This window comes from Calliopsis andreniformis, chromosome 3 (genome assembly GCF_051401765.1).
Source record: "Calliopsis andreniformis isolate RMS-2024a chromosome 3, iyCalAndr_principal, whole genome shotgun sequence".
Taxonomy (NCBI): Eukaryota; Metazoa; Arthropoda; class Insecta; order Hymenoptera; family Andrenidae; genus Calliopsis; species Calliopsis andreniformis.
Window position 1 is genome coordinate 13,332,558 of NC_135064.1, and position 27,577 is coordinate 13,360,134.

Genomic DNA, 27,577 nt, shown 5'->3' on the forward strand with positions numbered 1-27,577 from the left:
CGTGCCACGGTTTTGTCCTCTTTTGCAACCACTGCACCCCACGCTCATTGGTGAGCACTCGGTGGTATTTGATCGCCGTCTTTATCGCACCAGCGAATTCGACGATGATTGCCACCGAAAGAGTCCCCTCAGCAGTCAGTCAGTCCTCTGAATGCTGGCTAGACGCACGAGTCCCTTTTCAAAGGATCCTCGATCTTCCAAAGATCTCTCGAATCGTTCGCCCTTGGTTTTGTGAATTGGGTGTCGATGATCGTCAAGGTTTCTGTAATGTACAGGATGATCTTTTGGAGACTCGTTAGGAAGAATCCGCCAGATCCAGCTGATCGGCGGCTAACGTGCAACTGGCCAAAAATTGATCGTGTTTTAACATATCTAGAGCGGTGTTCGGTAGCTCGTTATTCCGTCGACAGATAAGATATAAATCCTCGCCCTCCCTCTACTTTTTTTTTCTCTCTGCGCTCTACCTGGCTGCTGTACATTCGTTTATCTGAGTGTACGTATCTCCCCGTGTCGAACAAGCGTCTTTTCTTGAAAGGAATGTTCTTAAGGATGCTTAAACGCTTTGTACACACGTCACGGTAGTGTTTTGTCATTGTAATCGTGTGTATATGGGGCGATAAGAGAGTTGAAACAGTCGTCACGGGATTCCTAATTGCTTTGGATTATGTTTCAGTAAAATTATGAGAAAGAGCCCGTTTACAAAGGTCTCCTCTGGAATACATTGAGATACATTATCTGACAGAGAAATCGCTTGCTCGTCGACCTACTAAGAGTGTAATAATTCTGTGTGTTCTTTTTAAATTTTGTCCCCACGGGGTGACGCAGCTGTTAGAGATTTTGCGAAACCAGTCGCCATTGCTCTTTTTCCGAAGAGGAATCGTAATGATCTTGGAGACGTCACGCGTCGACGTAAGTGTGTCGTCGCTGTCACGAAATTTGCAATAGCTGTTTGTCTTAGATTCGCTATGATCATGACGCAACCATGTTTATCGAAGTTGTATATTAGGCTGGAGTGTTTTTGTATATTCTTGGATAATTTTCGACCTGGAATGTACAAATGACTTGATCAAAGTAGACCACAGCATTGTAAAATGAGATTTTAATGTGATTGTTCTAGAATGCTAATTTTTTGTAATGAGGGAGGTGGCATGATATTATCGTAAAGAGACACAGTAAAGTGTTCATAAAAGAGGAACTTTTAGTTTCTCAAGGCAAGAGTTCATATTCGGTTTCAACTAACATTTTGTCAACTTTATTATATTCTTATGTTTGAACTTTATGGTAGACCATTAATAACGGTCCACTTTCTGAAAAGATTTAGTGTGTTCATATTATAGTATTACTATAATATTAGTATCTAGATAAAATATATGACCTACTTAATTAGCTAAATTGTAAATAACAATTATTGCCCAGCATCTATTTATTTTTTTTCCAAGAAATAAAGATTTTTTTAAAATCTTATAACCAATAAATAGCAAATAATAAATAAAAAAATTGTATTTACATATGGGAACTAGTAGGGAATAATAAAACAGAAAATTTTTCAAAAATTTAATTTAATCAGAATAAATTTGAAAGCTTTCACTAGTATTTCAAGTTTCTAACATGTTATACATGTATCAAAAGGAAAAATTTGAGAACCAGTGTTCTAGATTATTCGCGATCTTTACTTCTGATATCTATCCCCTCCATTTAATTCCGGATTATAACCAAGGGTGCTATTGGATATTAAATAGCAACTCCAGCCAAATATAAATACCGATCGGCGATATAATTATCAAGCTCCCAATCTCTTTTATTGAGACTTATTTGTAGGTTTATTATCTAAAAATCTTTTTTGTCGCAACGCGAGCATGTTTTTGCTCGCACGTGCTACCGTCTGCTTCGTTAGCTGACCTTTGGAGCATTAAACTTCTATGTATTCATCATTGATGATGTACTAACAGATATTGATGAAAACCAAATGTGATCGTATCAAAACGAAGGACGGTTAAGGCCAGCCCAAATCTAAGCTAGTACAAACTAGTTTGAACTGGATAGAATTAATACAAATACATTGTTGACGCGTTGGTGCAAACATGTTTATCAACCTATGCATTCAATAACAAGTATTAACGTAGAATTTGACGATTTACTTGATAGTATTGTTTGATTGTGTCATGAAACACACTATCAGTTGGGAAGGTTCACAGGGACGTCCTTGGTTCTGTTAATTTAACCTAGATGTAATCTTGGGAATCTTCTACACGTGCTTGAAACGGACCTGACTCAACAGTACAACAAATCTACCCCAGACCTAACTCAATTTTAAGTTAGAAGCTTAAGCAATTTTAAATCAGTTTGACTCAGACCTAACTCGATTAAAGTTTACATCACGCCCAAAGATTTTTCATTATAGGATTTCTAATTTAAAATTAACTCTTAACTGATATTATGTCAGTATTATAACATACTGTCGTAAAATTGCTCTCATTTCAGTATCAAAAAAGATTAATAATAAGTAGATAGAGAATTCAGATGACGAAACTTTTCAGCTTATTATTATGTATCGGTAAACTATTGATATTCTACACAAGAAATATTAATAATGAACCAGTATAAATGACTTTACTATATTATTTAAGAGTTAAGTGAATTTGATCAATCATACCTCAGACTTAACTACATTTCAAGCTGGACCTATTTCAAATTTTAATTTACATTCAATCAATTTAGGACTAGTTTGTTTCGAACTTGAAGAATTTTATTTCATGTTTAATTCAATTTTACCTTAAATTGAGTCTTAAGTTAAGTCTATGCGCGTAATAATTAAGTCCAAAGTATAACCAGCTTATTGCGAATCAGTACAATGCTCAATCATAAATGTAATTACTTTAAATCTACCCTCAAATAACTCAAATTCAATGCCAATTTACCAACTTGGGTTACTTCAACCTCGGGACAGGCTTAACAGTGCAAACTGGCGTAAATTTCTTCCACGAATTTTCTCATGGTTTATCCATCTAGTAGTTTCTTATGAAACGTTGTCACTTCATTATTTGCAATTATTCCCGGAAATATTGCATGTCAAATCCTGCTTAATCGCAAGAAATACGTTTCACGCTGCTTATCCGAACGAACGTGCAAACAAGCTGAAAAGCTATCGTCACGAGACTTATGGTTTATTGCCGGTTGATCATCGAACGATTATACATCGAAAACTGGTAGCTTAGCGCGAGACGACACCATAAATTGTGATCAATAAAACGTACGTCTTTATCGAACGGAGCCGAAGCACTGGCGAGTCACGCGCGGAATCTCGATCAATGAGTCCTCAGGCTAAGGACAAAATTACGATTTTATTTTGTACAAACATGTTTCATTGTTTTCCTCCTTGTTACATCACTATCGTAGGATCTACCGATAAGCGAACAAAATCCCCGAACGGTAGACTTATCTGATCGTTATCTTCGACTATCGTAAGTTGGATAGATCAAAGATATTTCCTCGATTTATCGTATTTCCTGATTGAGTTACGGTCGCTTGACCAAGTATTTGAAGGTCATTTCTCCAAACTGGCTTGGCCGAGTTCGAGTTTGCCTCTTAATATCTCGATACCTATATTTTGGTCGTAAGCAGCTGAAGGAATAACAAAATAGCTTTATTCTATAATGAATTACACAATGTGCTCTTTTGGTAAGTATCGAAGAGAGGAATATATGTTGCTGTGTTAAGTTGATGGTATTTTCTTCATCCCTGATAACCAAATCGCCACGATCCTTTAATTTGCTCAGCGTCTTATCGTCAGCTAATTATTCTTTAATTTTGGGTAGGAATGCTCTGTTCTGTTTTTAGAAATTGAAGAAATTCCAATTATCTTTCGCAGGTGTCGTAACACGCGAGGGACGTCATTATCAGTCGCTGAAAGATGGCCGAACACCTCGAATTCGGAAAATAGCCAAAATGTGTTACGTAATCAGGACGACGATTTCTACAGGCGACGTTTTATCAGACACGTGTAAGCACAGGTATGTCACGTTACTTTTGCATAAAGCGTTTGAAAATTCGGGGGATCGAAACAGAAATTATGGGAACTGAGTTGAATCAACAAGTGCATCGCCAGACGATTTTTCCAAATTTTTTACGTTTTTTGAATTGTGTATAACGTGTATTATAATTCGACGATACACATATTTTATATGTATTATTTCGAATAACTGGACTACCGTTGCTTATGCGAATTTAGATTTTTATGAACCTTATGATTTTTTTGCATATACATACTGAACATAATTATACATATATTGTGATTAACGTATTGACTGTTTTCATAATATTTTCCTTGTTCAAGTAGTAGATTTATTATTCTCCTATTTATACACTGTGTTGTCATATAGAAGTTTTCGGTGCCAACTAAATATTTTCTTCAAATCTGTTAATGATAATACATAAAGCATAGTGTCATACCTATATTTCTCGCTTTACATTTACTACGATGACTACATGTGGCGTGTGTACAAAAACAGTCTTTCAAACAGTAAATATTTACATCCAACAAACCAAATTATTAATCTAGGAAAGTCGTTACATAAAACTTCACAAAAAGTCTCCTAAAACAGCGTCCTCAGACCACCAAATACCGAATCGAAATTCAATTAGCGAATAAACCCGCCAAAAAGTCCGTAATTTTCTTCAAGATCGAACGACGCAGCGCGTGTTCGACGTTGGCACGCAATCACGTTCGACAGTGGATTCGCGCCAAATGTCCGATCACCATCGCAATATTTCCGTCATCGATGTGCCACAATATCCACCATCGGCCAGCGTGATCGCCGATCGATAGACGATCATCGGCGTCGATCGCGCGGAACGGAAGATCGATCGAACCACGGGGGTGGACGAGGTCCCAAGAGGAGGCTCGCGGGCGCAGCGAGCCGAGGCACGCGACTCGCTCTCACGCGAGGAAAAACGAGCTTCCACGAAATGGCTGTACTCCAAATCCGCTCTATTTCGGCTCCTTTCAATGTCGACATAGACCGAGAGTGCACGCGAGAGGGACAAAGAGAAAGAGACGGACGATGTATAAAAAGAAAGACGGTCGATTTATCGGACGTCGAATCCGAAAAGAAATCGGTCTGTGGGTGGTCTTACCCTTCTGCTCAGCGGAGACTTCCGTCAGCAACAGTCTTCCTCCCACACCGGAACTCCTTGACGCTTGCCGTGTACTTCCCGACTGATATCCCTCCCCGCCGATCTGACCATTCATAAAGTTCCTTTTAGTGAGTCCTCGTCGGCGGGGCAGGCGGACCGCGCTCTCCCTCCTCGGGTCCCCTGCAACCACGGGGCAATGACAAGAGTTGCGCGATCGGCGTTAACGTCGCGGATGCAGAGCCGATAGGCGCACCGTGGACACCGTAATTAGAATGTAAGCCACGGCTAAGGACTATTGAGTCGCGTCGCGGCCAAAATCGGGGCGCTGGCCACGCGGCTTCCTTCGCTCCCTCTAAATCGGTCCGACAGTCTTGTCGCGATTACGCGGTACACTGCAGCACCGTCCCGAGACATGTCTGGGTTCTCTTTACTCGGTTCGCGCCTTCGATGCGCTATGTAGGGTGGGGTGCTTGGGGAAACACTCTTGGACGTGTTTGCTGTGTTTTTGTAGACAAAAATTGGGTACTCGGGACGATTTTCAGGGTTTCCAAGTTTCCGAGGGAATACGAGGGTCGGTTTTGTTTGTTGGTTTAAACCTGGGATTACTGAGGGGGTTCCTGAGGACTACGACTTGAAAAATATTCGATTTGAGGTAAGGTAAAGGTCCCAGTAAGCGACCATGTCCTGGTACCTGGATACTATTGTTCATTTTATTCAAATTTGGGTTGAAATTCTAATGCAATTAGAAATAAAAAATGGTATCGTGATGTATTATAGTATATTCAGTTACTGGGACGTCATAATTCAAATGTCGGGATATGCATTTTTAGGCTGTTCACTTAGGGGGATATTTGACATGTTAGGCTTTGTCCTAATCGAATGTCATATAACTACAAAATTGTTGCGACAAATTCGGTTGATGTCGGTGAACAATGAATTATATGAGTGTAGTTGTATGTCGGGGTTTGTCGGTCGGTCTGATTTGTCACCTGTCACAGAATCAGGTAGGACATAGGGTTAAACGTTAGAGGTCTGGGACATTTACCTTACTCGCTTCGTGTAAATAATTGTATAAAATGATGTATACACCCTTAAGTTTAATATGTGAAAGTACCCGTTTAGATTACTTTTTCACGATAAATATGTAGGAAGTTGGGTTTGAGAAACCACCCCTTATGCTTCCATCTGACTCAGGGTTCATCGTCAGTATTACTAAGATTAACATGTACTAAGGGTGAAGGTAAATTTGTGGGGTTATTCTTGACATCAGAGTAAAACAATCAAGACTAACGAAATTCCGTCTGCGACATTTGACCTGGACAGTAGCTATGATAATGACTAATGACTACTCTTCAGGATCTGATTCCTGCCACTAGCTTCACGTTGACAGTTGTGTGATTCACTTTGTCTAGTTTCAGGCTCAGAAGAATTTTACCAATTTAACGCTTATAATTAATAAATGAAGGCTCAATTGCAAAGTTATTTTGATGTCTGGAACCACCCTCTAAGTTTCACCTCATCTTTAGTCCAATACTTTGTTAATGAGCTCTGATTTTCTTTTAAAAGTCTGGATTATATGTATATGTATGGTATATAAGAAAATACTTTATTTGTTATAAAGTCGCTACCAGCAATAAACTTCTGTAAATATCAATTGAAAGAAGAATAATTTCTAAAATTATGAGAATAACGATAATCAAATAAGGAGAAAAAAGAGACATCTTACTTTTCAAGAGTAGAAAGATTTTTAAATATACCTTCCTCAGATTTTAAAAGTAAACTCTTGAAATGGCGATTATCAGTTCTAAGTGTGAATTCTCGAGTTATCTAGAATTAATTTTAGCAGTCCACTTCATGAAACTAGTGCTAGTGATTAACGATATGTTGTAATATATCTGTTACAAAAAGTATAGGAAAACAATTATCGAAATGGTAATTGTCTATCATATATTTCGTAAAGATACATATGTCTGGTCATATTTTTAACTCATGGGTCACACCACTGGTATGTACAATCAACAAACAGAATTTGCATTGCGCCAACATTGTAACATTCCTTTTAGAAGATACCTGACAGGATATACAGTACTTTCAATGCAAATGAAGATCGATGTGTTTTTGATAAAACGCTGCTATTTATCTTCTTCCGTTGCACATATTTTTGCAGTATATATCAACGTTATTATTTATAGTTAAAAATCCCTGTAATAAAGCATGCGGAGATGTTGAATCGAGATAAAGAAATTATCTATGCAATAATAATAAATTATTGTGGATTTTTAAAGATTAAATCCATATAACCGAAAAGTGAGTTTTCTTGAAACAGATGTTATATTTTAATCATTAAAAGTCAGCGAGATTAAGGAAAGTTGATTTAAAAAAAGATAATTCGTAAAAGATCACTATATCGTCCTTCCACCATATCTTTTGCTAATAATTATTTAGTTTCATCCCTTAGCTCCACTGACCATACAATCATATCTTACTATGTGTCACGTGCCAAGAAATTGATTAAAAAACGTCTTTAAAAAAAATACTTCAAGGTTTTATAAAAACAAAATTCAAAGTTTTGTACCTCATTAACAATAAAATATTATTTTCTACATATTTTCTTTCATAAACTTAAGTCTAAAGGAATTAATTTATTTATTGAACTTAGGCCATGGTAGGAGTTTAAAATGGAGTAGGTGATTATTTCAATACGAATACTTTTTTATTGTATCTCAATGGCCGGCATCTAAACAGTTTACAATATAAAAAGTCTCGTACATAGAAAATTAAGGTATATCAGACGCGTTACAATGGCAATACGCCTATCGTTGGAATCAAGCTCTTCGCGATAATACCAGTTGCATATTATACTGTTGCGTTCACAATAAGAGATCGTTGTATGATAACAATTTAATTGAGCACTTCTTTATTTCTCAGCTGTTCTTAATGCTGTTAAGTACAAGCACATTAATCTACTTCTTGAAGCTCCTTTCAGTGAATGAAATATAATCAGAAAAGGCACCTGTGATTGGTTTCAAGGTTGAACACATGCCTAGATAAGTCTTTGCAGAAGCTCATAATAGGAATTTTAATTTCTTATCCTATCTTCGTTGTAATTGTATTCGTTATGTTAGAACTTTTTATCAAGTTGTCAGTGTAAAATATAAAAATGTATTTTTTGTTTCATTTTACGTGTCCAAATGACGAAAAGCATGGTCAAAAAGTTAGACAAAGGCACTATTAAAAGATTAATGTTTGATACAAATGCTAACATAAGAGATTACATCTCTGTTAACTATTTGATGAATATTCATAAAACCACTGTGCGTTGTATGTATGTACAGAATAAGTACAACTTTTGCTTAATAGTGAGACGTATATCACTGTTAAAGAATACTCTTATAAAAATAAAAGAGATTCAGTTAATAGCACGCATTTTCTAAAAGTACAATACTTTCTTAAGCCTTACCGCTGAAACGTTTATACCTAACATAATAAAATATGCCTAATATTTATAATATGCACAGTGTACACTGTCCGAGGTAATTAAAGAATCTTTACTTTCTACTATAGTCAATTTAAAAGAATAAAATCAATTCTAAAGAAGTAATTTAAGTACCTACTAATTCGTTTAGAACATTTTGAATTATTTTGAACAGTGTACTAGTTCGAACGTACTAGTTTCTAAGTACCTAAGTTTTCTTTTAAACGAAATGCAATTAGATATTCAAAATAATACATTATTACGAGTATAAAGATTTTCTATTCTTATCTTCTTTTCCACTCCATTCGACGGAGTTTTTTGTTAAGATTTTTCAATATCTGGTTTCGACTTCTTTCTTCCTGGTGTAAATAATGCTAGTATTCCACTCACTGTAACATAATGCATGGATTATGGTTTTATAGTAGAACAACAAAATACTCATGTGTTATGGAAATTTGCTACTCACAGAAGAGCTGGACAGCCACTATGAGGATCACCAACGTGCAATAATCGTCGATCAAGTATCCAATCATTAGTGTTCCGCTTATGGCACCTATTCGACTAATGAACGCTGACAAACCAGACGCCATTGCCCTGCAAAGAAATGTACGCTGATAAAATTACGTGCATTCAGAAATCGAATAACGATTCGATTAATGACGGTGTAGTAACAGAAAGATTTACAACTTGGAAATTTTGTATCGAAATACGATTTGGTATGAATCAGACAACTGATTCATGGCGTTTCTGATAATATATCACAGGTGGTCACTTCTATCATTGAATTGCAGTTCACTTGAGAATATTCAAGAGTGATTGATACTGTAGTGGGCTACCTGAGATAATTGTATCAGTGTAACGTATGGATTATAAATAACTACATCGTAGAAAATAAGTATTACATGCGGATATTTATAACACTGATAAGTGTTTGATCGATAAAACCATATCTGCAAGTACTACATGAATAAACAGTCCATTGTCAATATCAATAGAGAGATTTCCGAAATATTTCATTGGAAATGCATTGTAATCATAACAATTTCGTTTATCGTAAAGCGATTGCAGTGTTACGTGGAAAAAAATGTGTTTTATCGACCTTTACGACTTCACTGTGCGAGGTGTTCGATAATAGGTGTCAGAAATTTTAAGGAGTGATTCTACGTAATAAACTAAAACGAAAATTAAGGATAATGAAATTGCGTTTAAGATTTCGTTTCTGAGTTATTGACTGTGAAACATGCACTTAAAATGCGCTAGAATATTGTGTCTGATTTAGCACTTATTCTACTGCCACTGTGCATTAGTTACATGAGACATAGCGAAATCAGTAGAATAAGCATTCAAGTCAAACACATTTCAAATATTTAAATTTGAAATACTTTAGGAATTTTCTTAAGAATTAATAACTTTTAATTATTAGCTCCAAACGCAATTTCGACATTCTTTATTTTCCTCTTTTTTTGGTCTATAGAATCATTTCTTTAAATTTCTAACACCTGTTATCGAACATCTTGTATAGCTAACCCAGACTTAAGTTCACTAAATTTTAACTCAAGTGAAACTCAATGTTAATAAAAGTGCTACTTAAGATAGGTTGTAAATCAATCCAAACTTGAGTCTCGTCCAGATTTAATCTAAATCTAAACTATAACTAACTAGGGTTTACTTTGGCTTTGATTCAAATGTTCAAATCTAAAGAATATTTTTTGCAATACAATATTTTAAGAATACTTCTTGTAACACAAAGCAAACCTGATTACGTGGATTACCTTAAGTGTGTCGGATAAAGATCAACTAAGAGACAGTATACGACGCTAAGACAAACGGAAGTGACCGATTCGTAGGCACAAGAGAGTATCAGATTCTGCGTGGACGTCTTCACCAGGAAGAGGCAGGCCGTCACAACAGCAGGCACGAAAGCCGTTATCACTGGAACATGAGATACATAGTCAACATTTCCTGTTGTATACTGTGCGTTTCCTGTTACGATGAATTATCAATTTCGAAAAGTAAACGCAGGCAATGAAATTTGACTAAGTAGTCAACAAGTAGATTACTTGATTCTTTAAATGTTTCAATTTTGACCATATAATATAGTATTATATCAACTCATAAATAATGTCATTCCTTATGTTGCGTGATGATATGTGATGATTTAATAGCGAGTCCTATTTCTGGGAGACTGATGAATTTCACTTACCAAGGAAAAATTTGTATCCTACATAATTGACAAGCAGCGGCAATATGAGTCCCGTGGGTATGCAAGAGGCACCTAAAATGAACGTGTGGATGAACACACTGGTTTGTACTCTAGAGTCGCAACCAAACGGATCGTCTGTCTGCATCTGTATCAATAATGAAGATTATACGACACAGGGACCACCAGAAGAGATAACAATAACAACTTCAGTAGTCTGATAACTTACCGATAGTTCTGTTAGATTTTTGATACTCTTTAAAGTACACACACTAGCAGTTTGATTGGGGAACGCTTCTTGGAAGTCAGCGTATCTGTGAAACAGCTCGGGTAGCCACAATGTGAGTGTGTAGTATGAGGATGTGACGAAACAGGCGATCAGACAGACAACGATCGTTCTCCAGAGGAATGGTGGTTTCAATATCATCATAGTTTTTGTGTAGATATCTTGTATCATCAACTTGAAAGATTTCTCTGTGACTTCTTCCGGCTCTCTCGTGTGCATTATTCGATGTACCAACTCGTTAAGATTGTTGTTGCCACAGTTTCGAAGTTTAGTCTGAAAGTTAAATTATTTACATAGTAATGTTACAGACGTGTAGAAATTGTGAAAGTAAAAAAAAGTAAAAGTAAATTGTTTTATACGATTAGTATTGTACTATACTCTAGAAACTGAAAAAACACATACTACATATTCTTTCGGGGGTTCGCCACTGTTTTCTGAATACATCCTCATTAACACGTCTAACATTTGGACGTTTTGTCCAGTCTCAGCGAGGTACTTAGGCGTTTCAGGGAAAAATAGTAACCAAAAACCAGTGAGTAGAGCTGGTAAAGAGCATATAAAGACGAAGAAGTTCCAAGAATGGAAGGTGTAACCGGCGATTAACATATTCATCTCCAGTGGTATGATGATCCATCCAACTCCTGAAATTTTCAAAAAAAGTGAGAAAAGGTTACTCTATATAAGTATGTTTATAGTAACTTAAGTTTTAAACATACCTGCAAGAATGATCATTCCCAATACCCAAGCCATCTCCATCCATGATAACATTTTATCACGATACTTCGTCGGTTGGAATTCACCCAGATACAGAAAAACGACAGCTGATTGTCCGTTCATTCTGAAAAGCGTAAATTTATCATCAGTGTTTATTAAGAGAGAGATTGATGGAATTATTGTGTTTTACTAACGCTGCTCCACTTAAAAATTTCAAGAAGAGGAAGATCCAATAGTGAGGAATTAATGAGGCTAAGAGTTCAGAGATACCGTGTAGAAATAGAGCAACGAGTAGGGACATCCTTCGTCCTTTTATGGCTGCGTAACAACCCCAGATGTACGAACCAGCTAGCATACCTAGAAAGTTAAAAAAATTTGGTAATATGTGGACAAGTACTTTGTATTCTGGATGATATTAATGAATTTTTATAATTAGTTATTGATGGCACTGATAATAGCACATTACAGGAGTATCTACTAAATTTCTCTTTATTTTATTTTTTATTAAATCATCGAAAGTTTGTTTCTTGATTTTAATTATATTCTACTAAATTAATTAAGAGATATTAATTTTCTTCTGGTCATAATAATATTATTAACCAACTGATATTAAACACAGAAGATAAAATCGGAGGAAAGTTAACAGTTTAGAAGAAGAAAGTTAGGTCACTGAAGACATGTACATAAATTCTACTGATTGTTAGTGGTAATCAATAGTGGTAATCTTCATCCAATCACTATTGGAATTAGAAAGTTGTAAATACTGTAGGACAAGGTGAGCTGATGAACTTTAAAGTAGTTATAGGATGATGTAGTAAACAAGATGCTTTGCAATTAAAACCTTCACTTAAAGTATGAAGGTATTAACCAATTTATCAATAGTTTGTTAATGGGGAAGTGTTGTACATATATATAAGGTATAGGGTACTAATTTATTGCTCATGCGTATCATAATTAGCAGTAAAGACATGTAAAGTATTGTTAAGTGTAGTACTTAATGCCTTGCAAAATTTCCATTTATTTACTAGACTAGAGAATTCCGTGCAACGAAAAGGGGGGGAGACGAGTCTCGATCTGGTATGAACCGACTTTTCAAGGCTTAATTATTTGCATTCAAATCGCTGATAGCGCAGCTTAGTCAAATGCAATAACTCTTTATCTCGCTTCCTATTGCAACCTTCTTTAGAATTCTATAGAGCACTTCAAAAGTGGTAAAATGAATTTTTCATTAATTTTGTTCCTGTTTCTCCTAAACAATATAAAAAAATCTCAATAATTTAGAAAATCAAATTTAAATGCTTGATTATTTTATTATCTCACAAATTTTAATATCGAAACGTATAGCATCTCCATTGTTCACGAAGTATTTTACATGTATAATCAATATACGCAATAGGTATTCAGAGACAAATTTAGAAGCAAACAAATCTACATTTTCTTCAAAGATTTCCTGATGGCAATAGGAACAACAGAAAAACAAGGAAAAGGCGGGCTTTAACACCACATAAATGAATAATTAATATGTGTACACGGTCAAGTCTGAGGCGATCACCGAAGGATATCGGAAGTAAGCATTGTCCTTGACTTTGATTTCCTTTTCTTTTTCTTGACAATGTAAACTGTCGTAAACAGCCCTGAACGAATACATACATGACTATGTACCGTCGTGATTCATTTAATTTGCTCCGCGTTTCATTTATAGATCTCAATATAGCCTACAGTTTCTATGTATCTCCTTATCAAAAGTTTAAAACCTGGGACCCTTTTTGGAAACGAAATAGGCGAACAAGTTTCTTCAAGAAGTAAAATTATCTATTTCACAATTTATTGTTAATCACAAAACTATTAGTGAATACGTACATGGAGTAGAAAATATTTACAGTAAACTATTTTTTTGTTATACGCTGCCATTTATTTTTAAGAAAACTATAGTATGCTACTAGTGTACATATAAGTTGACCTTTGAACCGTGTTCTTTGCTATAAAGTCAACAATAATTCATAACTTTCTAGCGAGAAAACACTGTAGCTCTAATTCTACAGGTTTTCACTAGCATCTATTCGCGGTCTTGGAAGATTTTTTTTAAACACCCTGTACAATTAGTCTAACGGTGGACATAGATCGATGGAAGGGCGTGTGCGTGCTAGCGAAAGGCTCGCAAGGAAGTTTACTTGCAACGATAAACGCACTACCGCTGATTACACATCAATAACACGTTTCAAAACGTGTGAGCACTAACACTCTCGATTTTTTATGGGAACTGATATGAATGACGATTACGTTCGCTTAGAACATAAAATTTTATGTTAAGTTTAACGACACAGCGTATATACATCGTCTTTGCATTTAGTTTTTTGCTCACTGTAAATTACACCTAGAGTGTAGATATGTCTCTACTGAAGTAACAATGAGGAACTTTTTGCTGCTGTTTTATGTACACAGAGAAAGTCCCCGTTTATTGCCAAATGTTTTTTCAGGTTTTTTTTGTGTCTCTGTTGCTAGCAACAAATGTCGCCTTAAAATCAATACAAAACTCAAATATTCTTTGGATTATGTTGTTTCAGTGTGGACAAAATATTTCTATAAGTGTTTGTTAGAAATATTTTGAAACATACAGCAACCAGAGGTGACAAGATGTTACCCATTATTGCTTAACATAATAATACGTTAAGCTAGCATAGCTTAACGAAGACTTTACATATTACAGATAACTTAAAATATTATCGGACTAAATGAGAAGTTTGTTTCTAATCAACATAATATTATTATCCCAATTATTAATCCCCATTTTTTTTATCAGTCATATTGTGTAAGTGGAAAATTATATCGTTGAAAAGCTCGTGTTTTCTAAGTTAAATAATAATATTTGTGGTGATTGTAAGATAAAATGAGCTAATAGTAAGTCACATGTTTTTCTTTTCGGAATATTGGTGTTTAAAGTTTTCAACTTCAATACTATCTTATGGACTTGTGTCTTCTTGAGTTCTTATTTTAAATAAAAAAGTTCTTTTAATACTCTTTTTTCTTTCTGCAAGTATGAATTCTACATTCTAGATCTCCATTGAGGCCTTATTTCGAATTTTTTTAAATAAGTAGAAGCTTTGATAGTGCATATGAAAAGATGGAAGTCTCTACAATGACGTACAGAGCCTGTTACTGAGGAATTAACAAACAGGAAAAAAATATCGAATTTCTCCCATAACAAGTAAATTGAAAGAATTATATGCCTCGTTAACGTAAAAGGAATTACATAATGTTATTCCGACGAAAGTAAAAAAATAATAATTACCTATCATCGGGGCCGCGCTTAGCCGACCCTTGTCCACTGTCGTCATTTGAAAGTCGCATGCCGCTGACGGTAGTATGAATGCAATACTGGTTATACTAAAGGCCACATTCATAAAAATCAGACTGCAGACGGCCATAACCTTAAGGTTAAATTTGCCAAATCCTGCGGAAGTAATCAAGAATTAAAGGTCTCATAATATACTGGTCATCTACCCAGCTGAATGACTCATTTTCGTTCTCAACTGAACGACCACCATAGCTGTATCGACATGTACCTGTTTGGTCGACGGCTTCCTGGGCGACATTTTCCTCCGTTTGCTTGGTGCCTGCAATCACACGAGAAAATCATCGGTTATACCCAACACGCAGAAGAAAGAAACTGTTGCTATATGCATGTATGTAAAGAACGACGAGAAAGTCAGTCGCCTACTTCGCTTGCTCGCAAGTTATTCTGAGAATAAAAACAATTCTTGGAGCGTGAGTCGACAAACACATGGCGTTTTGAGGGAGAAAACAAGAGTGAATGACTGCGGGCATTTGAACAAAGGATGACACCAAAATACTGCTTGCGTTTCATAAAGAGAGGTCGACAACTTTTCAAACACTGACAATCGATTGTTTCCTCACCTTACTTGCTACTGTCATCACGAACATAAGTTGTTTTCCTCATTCCCGTGCTTAACCCTTTAACTGGGGAAGATGAGTTAAAGACAAAGGTAAATGACGTCGAATACTTGAGACATGTGAAAAGTTAAAAATATTCTTTTGTCTTATGAAGAGACGACAATAATCCTTTGAAGACTCTGTTTCGTAATGCTCTATTTTCTTATTTTTACCTGCTGTTTCCTCGTTTTATGTGTGCCTCATCACCTAGCGAAAACGAGGCAATTAGCCAACAAAAGTCCCTCTTTGTTAGTTGAACGTGAAAATTTAAGATATGCACTCATACAGCATGATAAAATATAGTATTAAGTCATAGCGTAGAAAAAATTATCACAAACAGAAAAATATAGGAAATTAATTACAAATACAAAGGAGGTGTGACTCCTTGCTACGGAACATGTCAATTGAAACATTACATAAGTTGGAATAGTTTATCAATGCTGAAAGTATTCCTGAATTGTCTTATGATCATTCATTCTTACACTTTTAGCGTTATATTTGAACATATATATTTGAACATGTGCTTGATTATATCATATTTAGGTTTCTAAAAGGAGCATAGAGAATCAAGATAGTAAAAGTACTTTATGTTGATTGGAATTTAATCACTATTTTAAAGATATTTCTTTGTTTTATGACGAGAGTGAATGTATCAAGTTCTACAAATTTCTAGGAAATAAAACTTCCATGCAATGAAAGGAAGAGGTACTGTCGAGGTAGCGGCAGGCCTCTTGACCTGATGGAAAAATACTCCGAATTGATGAATGACAGTATTAGAGCGTTTCGTTACTTCCTCGCTTGAATTAAGTAATTTGATGAAACCTGATATTTACAGAAGAATAAAATACACAACTCATTCGATAAAACGAAGAAACTCAAAAAATTCAAAGAAACTTTGGATCCTTTAAAAACAGTCAAACTTCAAAAGATACAATTGTTTCGTCAAAGAACATCTAAAAAAAAATTAAAAACCTGCGACTAGAGAAAAATAGAATCCTCTTTGACTCCACACTCTTCGATCCAACGAATGTCAATGCCACAAAGACTCCATTGTCACTCATAGTTACCAAAACTACTGCTAAACCACCCAAAGAACAAAGACTGAAGAGAACAAAAGCCAGAACAGACCATTTAATACCAAACAACAGTCTACGAATTATTCTGCTCCAAAACACGATAGAAACGAAGTTCCCGAAGATCCCAGAAAAAGGCACGTTCACGCAACGAAATCGACTAATACCTAGCCTCAGGGGAACAAAGGCACTCTGAATTGGTTTGAAACGAAGCACACAGACCCGAAGCAGGGCTTCCTCGGCCTCCTGTTTCATAGATGCACTTCACAGATTTGAAAACTGACCCGAAAACGGCGGGTTCCCGCGAAGGAAGCAGGAAAAAGGGAAGAAATGGAGGGCCACGAAACTGGTTAGAAATGAACGGGTGTACCTTGTAACGTGGAGGCGGCGTCCCCTGCGACTAGCGGCTCGGTCGCGGCTGGCTCGTGTTCCAATCGAGCGATATCGCCCGACATCTTACGCGCGCGAAACTAACGCATCGCTGCGCCGACGCCGATATCGCTTGCTCTCGGGCTAGTCGCGCGGCCTTGCACTCGGAAACGCAACGCCAGAAGCGTTTCGCGCCGTGCGAGTTCGCCCGACAGACTGCAGCCACCCCTCTAATCGACCGTAATAATAAACCTGCTTTCGCCGGTTCTCTTCTCTTTCTTTTTTTCTTCTTTTATACCCTGCCATATCGCTCACTGTAATTGCGATATCGTTAGGCCCGCGATTAGAGCGAAAAGCTTCTTATCGTCGATGCTTGCGTTAAGGTGTGCGACGAAGGCTGACTATGTAGTAGTTGTTACGAATAAAAAGTTGGCCGTTGTTTTGAGTCAAACGAAAGATAAAAAGATAAAAAGCTGCCTTAGAGTTTGAAATTTGCGTGGACACGACATAGTAAGCTTGAAGTTAGACTTTAAATGACTTGATTTAGTTGTTGGTGTAGGTAGCTGTGTAGAAGGTCGAGGAATGGTTGGAGTATCTTAGTAGTAAGGCAAGACGCAAGTTTTTAGTTGAGTACGAAAAAGTTGTCGATAGGAGGATCTACCATTACGTGTCCTATTTGAGCACTGAAATGGTTGCTTATGGCTTATGGAATTACTTATATGTACGTGCTTGGGATTGTGCTAGATTGAACATTGGTCGAAATTGTTGAAACCGACTATGTTGTTTATGACAAAAATTACTATAACTAACGCGATGCGATTTTTACTTTAAATACTGTATACTGAAATATTTTCTTTCTAGATACTCTAAATTAATATTATTTAGCAATTATAATTTCTATTTTGTGAATTTGAAGACACTATTGAAATTGTATATATCTATCATTTTTAAATTCTACGTATTCAATTTTGAACCCCTTTTGCTGAGTAACGAAATACTTTATCCCATTCAACTGCTCTGTAATTTTAAATCACTCTGTACATACAATATTTGTAAAGACTGTAGTGCCATTCAGTGTCTTTTTTCAGTTGCCACAATATCTATTTTTTTATAAGTACGCAATTCGTTTTTTTTGCTGGGTATGGGAATCCATATTTCTACGTTCTATGTATTTTTCTGAATATAATGAAGTTCAAAGTTCAATTACCACTACATGCATAGAAATCTTAAAAAGCCATCAATCATACACACTAAAATATTTAATTATAATGTAATATATTCAGATTGATTTGAAAGTACTTTCACATTCTCAATCGACGCTTCCACTTTAATCTCATGCTGGTTATTGAAACGAATATGCATACTATTGGTGAAGGATGAAGTGACAATGAAGGCTGAGAATTTGACGAACTGATGCTAAATGAAACCTCAGGTCCTTCGAATCCGACATATATTGTTGGAGGATCGATACTCTTTCTACAGAGCGTATCACAACATGTGAACTCTCATTTAGGGCATGCATTTTTTTACGTATATACAACAGATTATTCCATGTAAATTATGCATACATTATCACTAATTAACAGTGCATATTTTTATGTGCGAAATTTTTGCACTTCTATAGCTCAGAATAATTGTTACTGTTTTCATGGAAGTATTTCTTAAAACTACTGTATTTCTTCATAAATTTTATGTTATAAATTTTCAAAGTATTATACACTGATAAATTTTTACAAAAATTTTTATAACATACATATATCGAAGCATAATGTTATAATGTGTTCTAATTGGTACATGATAGTTACTTTCTTTTAACAATATGTGAACACAGACTTTGCTTTCATGATAGATAATATGTGGAAATGATGGAGTGATCTTTATCAAAATCATAATTTTGTAAATTACGTTTTTATGAAGGTGTAAGTCAATGAAACAAGTATGCAAACGTGAAATTATGACTCAACCTGGAATAGTAAACGACTAGCGTGTGTTTTTATGAACTTTTGACTAAGACGAATGTATGTAAGAAAAATTTTAATAACTGCTTATTCATTTGTAATAACAAAACTTTCATGTGTATAATTTATGCTTCATGGAGTTTGTAACACCCACTTAAGTGAAAGAGTATATAATTTATAGGGAACTTGTTTACTACTAAATTCTCTGGTACAAAAAGAAAATAGTAACTGCATACATGTTAGACCACATTCAGCTTTGGAAACAATTTTTTTCAAAAGCAATGAACCATAACAGGGAGTACTATTTAATAACACTCTTAATGTATTCGTCGTCAAGGAGCAACTTTAGCAACCTTTCACTATATTTTGTACTTTCTTCTTTTATTTTGTACAACATGCATAAGGGGGAACATGGCTTAAGTATGTTTCTAGTTTATACTACACATATAAGTCTGAATTAACATTCCCGATGTATACTACTTGTAAAAAGTAACTTTTACTAACTTTTACTCGTGATTAGACTGTGAATTTATATGCAAATGTAAATTTTCATAAACACAGCCGAGGAAATGTAACCTAAATAGAAATTAATTTCACTCTTCAAATATTTTAATTTGTATTTGCTTTTTTATAGTTTGTATGCATATTTGTATATTATATGTATTCTGCAACTTGTTACATATTCAAAATTCTCATAAATGCATAGAGATCCGCAATTTACTCATAACAGTGGAGACGTGGCTTAATGGAGTATTTAAGTTTCGATTCTAATAATACGTTTATCTGTCGAACAGTTTCATACGATTTAGTCACTTATGAGTACGCGTGTCTCGCGGTAATAGTCGGATAAATAAATTATGATAATTAGGAAGAGCTACTCAAAGCTGTAACAGTGTCTTATCGATTTTGATAAGGACAATTAATCCACTCACAACGACAGCGATCACGTTTGTATTAAATCTATAAGTCTTGAAGAGGAAGATAAATAATAACTTTTTTGAAGATAAAACGAATTACAAGGAAATTCTGTTTCACATTATCAACTTCTTCTTCAATGCAGAATCTTTATTTTAGCAACTGTGGATCATCGTTTACTGTATGTAACATTTTCTATAGGTGACGTGGGTAACGAATAATTTACTATATTAATGTTAATATATGTTAAATTGAGTAGTTAATTTTTTACGATTTCAAATGTTTAAAGTTTAAACTGATAACCAAGAAAACGTTGTTTTTCAACGCATTTGTACAAAAGGTCAAACAGTTCTACTAATGAGCGGGTTTGTGATAGAAATAACAGTTAGTGGAGAAATTGGCAAATAGCGTCCTTAACTTTCGCCAGCCAACCGAAAATGCAGTCACAGCAGACCTTTATTTTGCCAGTGACTATTTTTGCATCAGCATAGCGAGCTACTGTTAAATTGAAACGATGTCAAGAACACGAGGACCGAAGCTATTACTCCAACTGTTTGAATACAGTAATCCCTCGTTTCCGCAAACAGGATGCCAAAAATACGCGGCATTTAATTTAAAGTAATTCTTGTCGATCAATAGTGACACTTTGTTAAAACTGAAGATGACAGTGTCACTGATTCATGAAATCTGTTGCTTTCGTCCCAGTGGTACGGTAAAGTTATCGATTGATTTCGCGGAAATTCAATGGTAATTAAATGTAAATTATTAATTGCTTGATAAACGACAAATTGTACGATGTATACGCAAGTTTTGATAATTGTTGAAGGCTGTACACATCTGGTGAATCACATTCATTGAAATGAGACGGAATGTTTACTATGTGTGGTGATATCTACACATAATTTAACTTTTACAAAAATTTCCTGTTTAGTTTGCTTTAGAATTTGGAGACGTTAATTCAGTTTAAAGTATTTAACTTTTGTTTGTTCATTTTTTATAACAATGATTGCATTAATTTTAAAGAAATCTCTCATTTAAGTGTTTGTGAAATACGTAACAGGAATGAAATTATAAAAGAGATTTTTAAACATTATTATGATGATGAATGATGATAATTTCTGCTCTATTGTTCTTAAAAATTGAGTATTTCTTTAATTCCTACATTCAAAATGTTTGCTTTTTAAATTTAAAAAATTAATTGTCTTCCAGATCTGGATTTTGATCATATAGGCTAATATCTAGATGATAATAAAATTAACAAAAAAAAATTGAGAAAATGTAACATTACAGTATTTACTTGCTATAAGCTCGTAATTCATCACCAACAATAAGTTTATAAAATGTAGAAAATCCATTTTTTAAGAATAATTAATACGTCAGCAAATTATTTCATCATATTAAGAAGGCAGACAGGAGAAAATAAACCAATAATTTACAAAATACAATGACAATAGTGACAAACTTCTAATAAAACAATATTACATCTTTCATTCGAGAAAGTCATTTGTAAAATAACAATTGATTTTATTTAAAAGTAATAACGTTTGAGTAAAATAGGACCTCAATTGTCCAAAGTATCACAAGATTCAAATCTAAAGCATGCTTTGATAGCTAGCATTATTTTCTTCAGTAAATTACTATTACTTTACTGTTCCACTCTTAATAGATGTCCTACTGTACTCTTATTTTTATTACTTCCAATATACGCAATTCTAAATAACAAAAACTTTGAATATTCGTAATTCGATTAATCGAAATTCTACTATAGTTAAATTCATGAAGGTCTACGATTCTTCGAACGTAAGTCTCCGACTGCTCATTGAAACAGGTGTACACACAAGTTCATTCACTTACCTTCCTTGCTTTGGACACCCATTCAAGCTTCCTCTTCAGTGACGACGCAGAAATACTTGTTCTCGAACTTCTCTGTCAGTCTCAAAACTTCAATACGTTTCAATGAATGAATATTCTTTCATTATATATAAAGTCTCTCAATCGATTCACCGTAAACAGGATCCAACACAGTGCAACAAACAGTGCAACGTGAGACTGTTCACTGACAAGCTTCACGAGCTTCGAAATTAGCCGACCGAATATTCTCGTAGTCGTTGTCCGAGCTTCGACATCGAAGAAACATCGAGAGACACTGTCGTCTGAATTTGACTGTGTTCGAACCACGGGCGTCGTAAATACAGCTGCAAAGAACATCAAGATCGACCAGCTTTTTCTATCACTATCGTCACGAACCGCTGTTTAAACAAAATTCAACTTTCTTCTTTCTGCCTCGGCTGAAAAATATCGCTGCTAATGGACTGTCGAGACAAACCGATAGAATCTAACGAAAATGATGTCTATAAGTATCGTTTTGACACTGGATAATAGGTTTTCTAATTTCTGTAGTCTATTGTATACGACTGATAAGTTGGCAGACGGAAGAAATGCTTATCTAATTGATTGTATGAAAATAAGTTAGTCTTCTGGGCCATAATCGTGGAGTCGAGATACATGAACTTTCGTTATTTGACATAGGTGGATTTAGGTGCCGTCTCAACGTCTTAACTACCAACTTAACAATTGTACACAGTACTAATAGCAATGGTCATTAACATTGCTCACTAGCATGATTACAATCGTCTGAATTCTTTTGATTCTTACAAATTCTCTAAATTTGATTATTTAAGTCTAGCTATTGGAGTATAAGTAACACTAAATTCGAAAGTTTGTGATATCTACAGATTTGGGCATATCTGATTGCCACATGAAGGCACATGAACTGGTTTCCCCTTTGGGGGTTTTTGGGAATCGTTAGGGATTGGAAGTGGGGATGCCGTGGTTCTAGCAAGCTAGAAACTTTTAATGAATAAAAGTATAAATAAACCAACTTTAATTATTGGCAAAGACTTATTAAAAAGTGAGCTTCCTATTTGGAAAGATGTCCTTGTTAAGTCTGAATGTTTGAGGATACACATAAGCGGAAAAGTTTATATAAAATTTCTCATTCGTTCACATAGGTATCTAGTAATTAATCTATACCAGAATTTAATAAAGATTTCAAAATTACTGTTGCTTATTAATAATGTCAAGACTTTCAAGATTCTAAGAAAAACTAACAAGAGATTCAATACTGCTAAATATTGAGGACAGCCAAAAGAATAAACATAATAAACGTTATTTTGCTCCAGCGACTAATTAGTTATATTTTCATTCGTCTTTCCCTGTTCTTTGGCCGAATGGCTGTTACGCGACATAATTCCTTCAATTGTGCCAATTATCGTGGGGTTAAGTGGAGGAACTGGTGTAACCTCGCGTTGTAAGCAAGGAAGACAAAGCACACAAACCGGTAATAATTATCGCCGTGCAACAATTCGATCTCCTTCCTTTCCAACAATTTCCTAATTCAATTCGTTAACCGAATGGGGGAAAAAATACTTCCTACGACGTCGATGGAATGTCATATCGTATTACTGAGTTTAAATGATCGTTAATAAAAAAATGTAAACGAAACATGTTATTAACACTCTAATGATTCAATATTAATTAAAATGAAGAAGGAGACAACAAAATGAGGGGAAATCATTTCCTTTTCCTAGAATGGTTCGACGAATTGTCTTTTCTCGGCACAAGGGAGATCCTTTGCTAGGGAAGTTCATCGAACGATTTCTGATTTCTTCCGACTCGAGGCCTTCCTGAAATTTCCTGTTAACCTTGTTCCCCTCCGTACGATTGGAGTTCTATTAGGAGTGAAACGATTTCAAAGAATGTTTACATACATAGAACACTGTGAATATTACTGGCATTAGGTATGCAAAGTACAAAATCTTCTTTCGTGTGATCTCTATATGTTAAATACAAACTTTGGTTACAATAGATACACGTCAGGTTAAAATGAGCTTGTTTAAGCAGTACATAGAATATTGCATAAAATTGTAATTTCTGAGGATCATTTGCATTGAAATGGAATATTATATCTAGGTAATACATATGCGTGGCGCTTTATTTTGTTATAATTACTTGCTCTGTTTTCGAAATGATGAAGAAGAAATGGTAATACGTTCGAAAGAATATCCTTCATTAGGAATAGTAAAAATATTTTGAGTAATTATGTTAAATGCATATTATTAGGATGCTCAAAGTAGTCTACTATTTCTTTATTAATTCCAAATACACTGTCTTTGAGAAATACAATTAGAAAGTTGGAACTTTCTCATTTCTTCGATTTAATAAAAGATATCGAAGTAGCTCACTTTTAATTAACTATCCTATTCTTCAATATTTGCACATCTGCACTGTGATATGACTCATTTGACGTTAATCGTTAATCACTGAGTTGAATGCAAATATTTTGGTGATAGAAGAAAAGAATGAGATTGATTGTAGAATTATTTGCATTCATATGACGTGCATACATGTTAAAATAAAGAACCAAAGGTAAAATCTTGTTCTACCGTACAAATCGAATAACAGTAATCGAACAATATTGGCGAAAATATAGTCTACTAAACTAGTCTCGGCGTTCAATGAGGTTCAAGGATAGTTGATCAATATGCTGAGTTAATTAAAGACTGAAGGTTAAAATTCTAGGAAGTACAAATGGTTCTAAGTATAGTAGTTCAACTATCAAATAAAAATTAAATTTCTAGCAACTCGTGGAAAATGTTCGTATTCCAAGAACCAAGTTCTTCAAAGTGAAATAGTATAGAAATCCCTTTAATGTTGAAACTGGCGAATCTTCTGCCTTGATGTCACATTTCTATTCCCATACGCACCCTTTACTCGCTTTCAATGCGAAACGTAAAGTGATATCGCAGGCTCATTCGCCACGTCTTCACTATCGTTCCTCTGTCAACTAAATTGGAACGAGCGACTACGTATTAGGATAAATAGGAAGAACGCACGTAAAGAGACACGTCCAGGATTCAATAGGAATCAGTGTTGATCCTCACTTTGCCTGCGACGTCGATTCTTTCGTCATTGATTTTTCATTTTACCAAGATAGTTAAATGCCAGAGAAACTGTGGATCAAGAATAAATAGTACATCCTTGAGAGAAAAGCTATACAAAAATCTATTTCTCTATTGTTACATTTTACTTCTTTGACTGTTATAATATACCTAATAAAGATATATTTAACAGAAATTTAGACCTCCCCGTTTCTAAATTCCTCGACGTTTCGAGATCTCTTGAGGTTCAAAATACCAAAAAATTGATGACTAAATTATGTATGTATGTTGGCGTCTATTTTGCTTTGTATCTTTGAAGTAGGTTATCAAAATTTCATGAAATATGGTATGGTGGCTTCTGTACATGGAGCATTGTATATTTTGAAGGGGGTTGAAGTTACAGAAAATTTTATTTTATCATTGTTTTTAACTCATTATAAAGGAATACTATTGAGAAAAAATTTTGCTCATATACTTTTCCCAATATCAAGAATAAAACATTTTATGTTCTTATAATAAACTATTTCTCCGGTGTCAGGAAAATATTTTAACCACATTGTCAATTTTTTATCATGGTTAACTTAAACATTTTTTAGTTGAACGAAATTGAACGTTAAATATTTCCTGCGAAACCGATAAGTACATTTAGTCGATTTTTGAGTCTTTTTTGTGTGAAAGATATTTGATGGTAAAACAATTGGTCTATTTTAGTTTCCTTTTTATTCAATGCCTTTTTATTAAAGACTCTTCCATTCTGATTTCATCATTATCACTGTCGCAAGTCAGGGAAGCAAAAGCTTGACAAGATTTAATCAGATAATCGGCTTGAAGGTGTTCTGTATATTGTCGAAGCAAATAATTCCTTCTAATTAATAAAACACATACTCTCGACGCGAAGAAAATTGTTTCTGATTATGTGAAATTGAAAAAAAAATCTTTATTCAGATATGAATAACGATTTTTAAAAAGAATTGTAGAAATATTCCTTTTATCCAAATATTTCTCCATCTTCAGAAAAAGGTACAAAATTATCCTGTTTTTTAGCGGAGACTGAAAGAGCACGATTATTTCGTATCTGTCATTTTTGTCTGTAACAAGTTTCTTCGCCGACTGATCGCACAAGACTTAACTAACGAGTTCCTTCGCCGTTTCGATGCTTCTTAAGGACCAATTCGGTATTATTCCATCCTTCCCTCACAGATGGGACGAGGGATTACACAACGACAGATCGTCTTGCAGCGACATTGATAAGAATTAAGACGGTATTTGTACATGTCCAATAGATTTGCATATTAAATCATTAGCATGCATCAAACTATAAACGATCATCGACAACCGTTAAGTGTTTTATTGTGTAGGTAAACATTACATACGATAAAAATCAATTGATTAATAATTTTAATTGCTATTTTGAGCATCTTTTAGTAGGCACAATAAAATTTTAAATTAGAGAAAAAATTCTTGTATATAACGATTTTTATACTTCTGATTTGGCTCCGATAGACTTCATTCTTTTCAGAAAATTAGGTAAATCTGAGATTGAAAAATCAATTATTTTAAAGGAAATAAATAAAAAAATTTTCCATCCTATATATTCCATCAATATTTTTTTATTTTTACACTAGTTTCATTACTTTCTTGCCAAACTATCCATGTGTAAAATAACTGCAAAAAATCTTTGTCTTTCTTTTCAGAAAATGACGCATTGATAGAAGATTTTAGATTTTAGATACATGAATTATCCACACTGAACTGTTGTAACCATTCATCACGATTAGCTTAAGCAGCTATAACTGTAACCCCTGACAACTGTTGTTAGATGCCATCCTCAGTTCATTGACAATTTAAAAGAAAATGTGTGACTATCGATCATTATTATAATGATTCAGATGTGGTATACGAGTAATGAAACGTCGAATGAACTTTTTATGTTTACTCACGTGTACGTGCGCGATGTTTGCTATATTCTTGAACGTATTAGTGTTTACGTCTGTACACAGAGCGAGCACCGTGTTCCCGCAAATGAAGCTTTCTAACAAAAGCTTTTTCCACTGGTCACAGATGTAATTTCCGTCGTGGAAATTGCACTTTGTCGATTCGCCCGCGTTCCTTTCCAAGCGGATTTTCAATTCGATTTAACTCCATCCAGACGATGGTTTTGTACAAGTAGCTTCGACGTGTATTACACTTTGTCCCATTTATAACCACATTATTTACAATCTCTTGGTAGAAGTCATCTCTCCATATATATTAATTATATTCTCGGTTTCTCTACCATTTATCTTTTGCATTCTATTTTTAGTTTTATGCAAAATAATATACTCCGTATTTTGCCCAAAATATATTTTTGATACTCTACAATTTCCCGCTTAAATTTTTTAATTTCCAGAACGTTTTCATTAGTTTCAATCTACGAATTTTAATTCCTCTGTATATTTTTCGATGAGTCGTTTAGAAAGGAATTTATATTATGTTTTATTTCTATGAATTAATCACTCATCTAAAGACAATAAATAGCTATAATTAGATAATATTAAAAACAGTTGATAAATTTAGAAATAAT

The 27,577-nt window shown here is 34.6% G+C and overlaps 1 protein-coding gene and 1 long non-coding RNA gene across 6 annotated transcripts; both read right to left on the reverse strand.

Moving 5' to 3' along the window:
- Nucleotides 1-44: 44 nt before the first annotated feature.
- Nucleotides 45-5,513, reverse strand: LOC143177390 (uncharacterized). The gene is made up of 2 exons (XR_013001556.1): nucleotides 5,134-5,513; nucleotides 45-262 (listed from the first exon to the last, which is right to left on the reverse strand). It is a non-coding gene; the product is annotated as an uncharacterized LOC143177390 (long non-coding RNA).
- Nucleotides 5,514-8,019: 2,506 nt separating this feature from the next.
- LOC143177114 (synaptic vesicle glycoprotein 2B) lies at nucleotides 8,020-27,093 on the reverse strand. 5 transcript variants are annotated; one of them, XM_076374905.1, is made up of 11 exons: nucleotides 26,955-27,093; nucleotides 15,372-15,422; nucleotides 15,098-15,259; nucleotides 12,003-12,165; nucleotides 11,811-11,932; nucleotides 11,497-11,735; nucleotides 11,038-11,367; nucleotides 10,812-10,956; nucleotides 10,381-10,540; nucleotides 9,075-9,202; nucleotides 8,020-8,997 (listed from the first exon to the last, which is right to left on the reverse strand). In XM_076374905.1, exons 3-11 carry the CDS (start codon nucleotides 15,231-15,233, stop codon nucleotides 8,930-8,932), a joined length of 1,491 nt encoding a protein of 496 aa, XP_076231020.1. In that variant the 5' UTR covers nucleotides 15,234-15,259; nucleotides 15,372-15,422; nucleotides 26,955-27,093; the 3' UTR covers nucleotides 8,020-8,929. The 5 variants fall into 5 exon arrangements, with proteins under 5 accessions (XP_076231020.1, XP_076231018.1, XP_076231017.1 ...); XM_076374903.1 differs by lacking the exon at nucleotides 26,955-27,093 and adding an exon at nucleotides 21,929-22,154; XM_076374902.1 differs by lacking the exon at nucleotides 26,955-27,093 and adding an exon at nucleotides 17,203-17,566.
- Between the last annotated feature and the right edge of the window lie 484 nt (nucleotides 27,094-27,577).

Bases quoted from the DNA above. Each gene is read 5' to 3' on its own strand.
- LOC143177114 (XM_076374902.1), bottom strand. From the start codon at position 17,287: ATGTCGGGCGATATCGCTCGATTGGAACACGAGCCAGCCGCGACCGAG. The intron at 11,933-12,002 runs GTTAGTAAAACA...TACGCTTTTCAG, and splicing joins AAATTTTTAAGTGGAGCAGC to AATGAACGGACAATCAGCTG. The intron at 11,368-11,496 runs GTATGTGTTTTT...TTTAACTTTCAG, and splicing joins AACCCCCGAAAGAATATGTA to ACTAAACTTCGAAACTGTGG.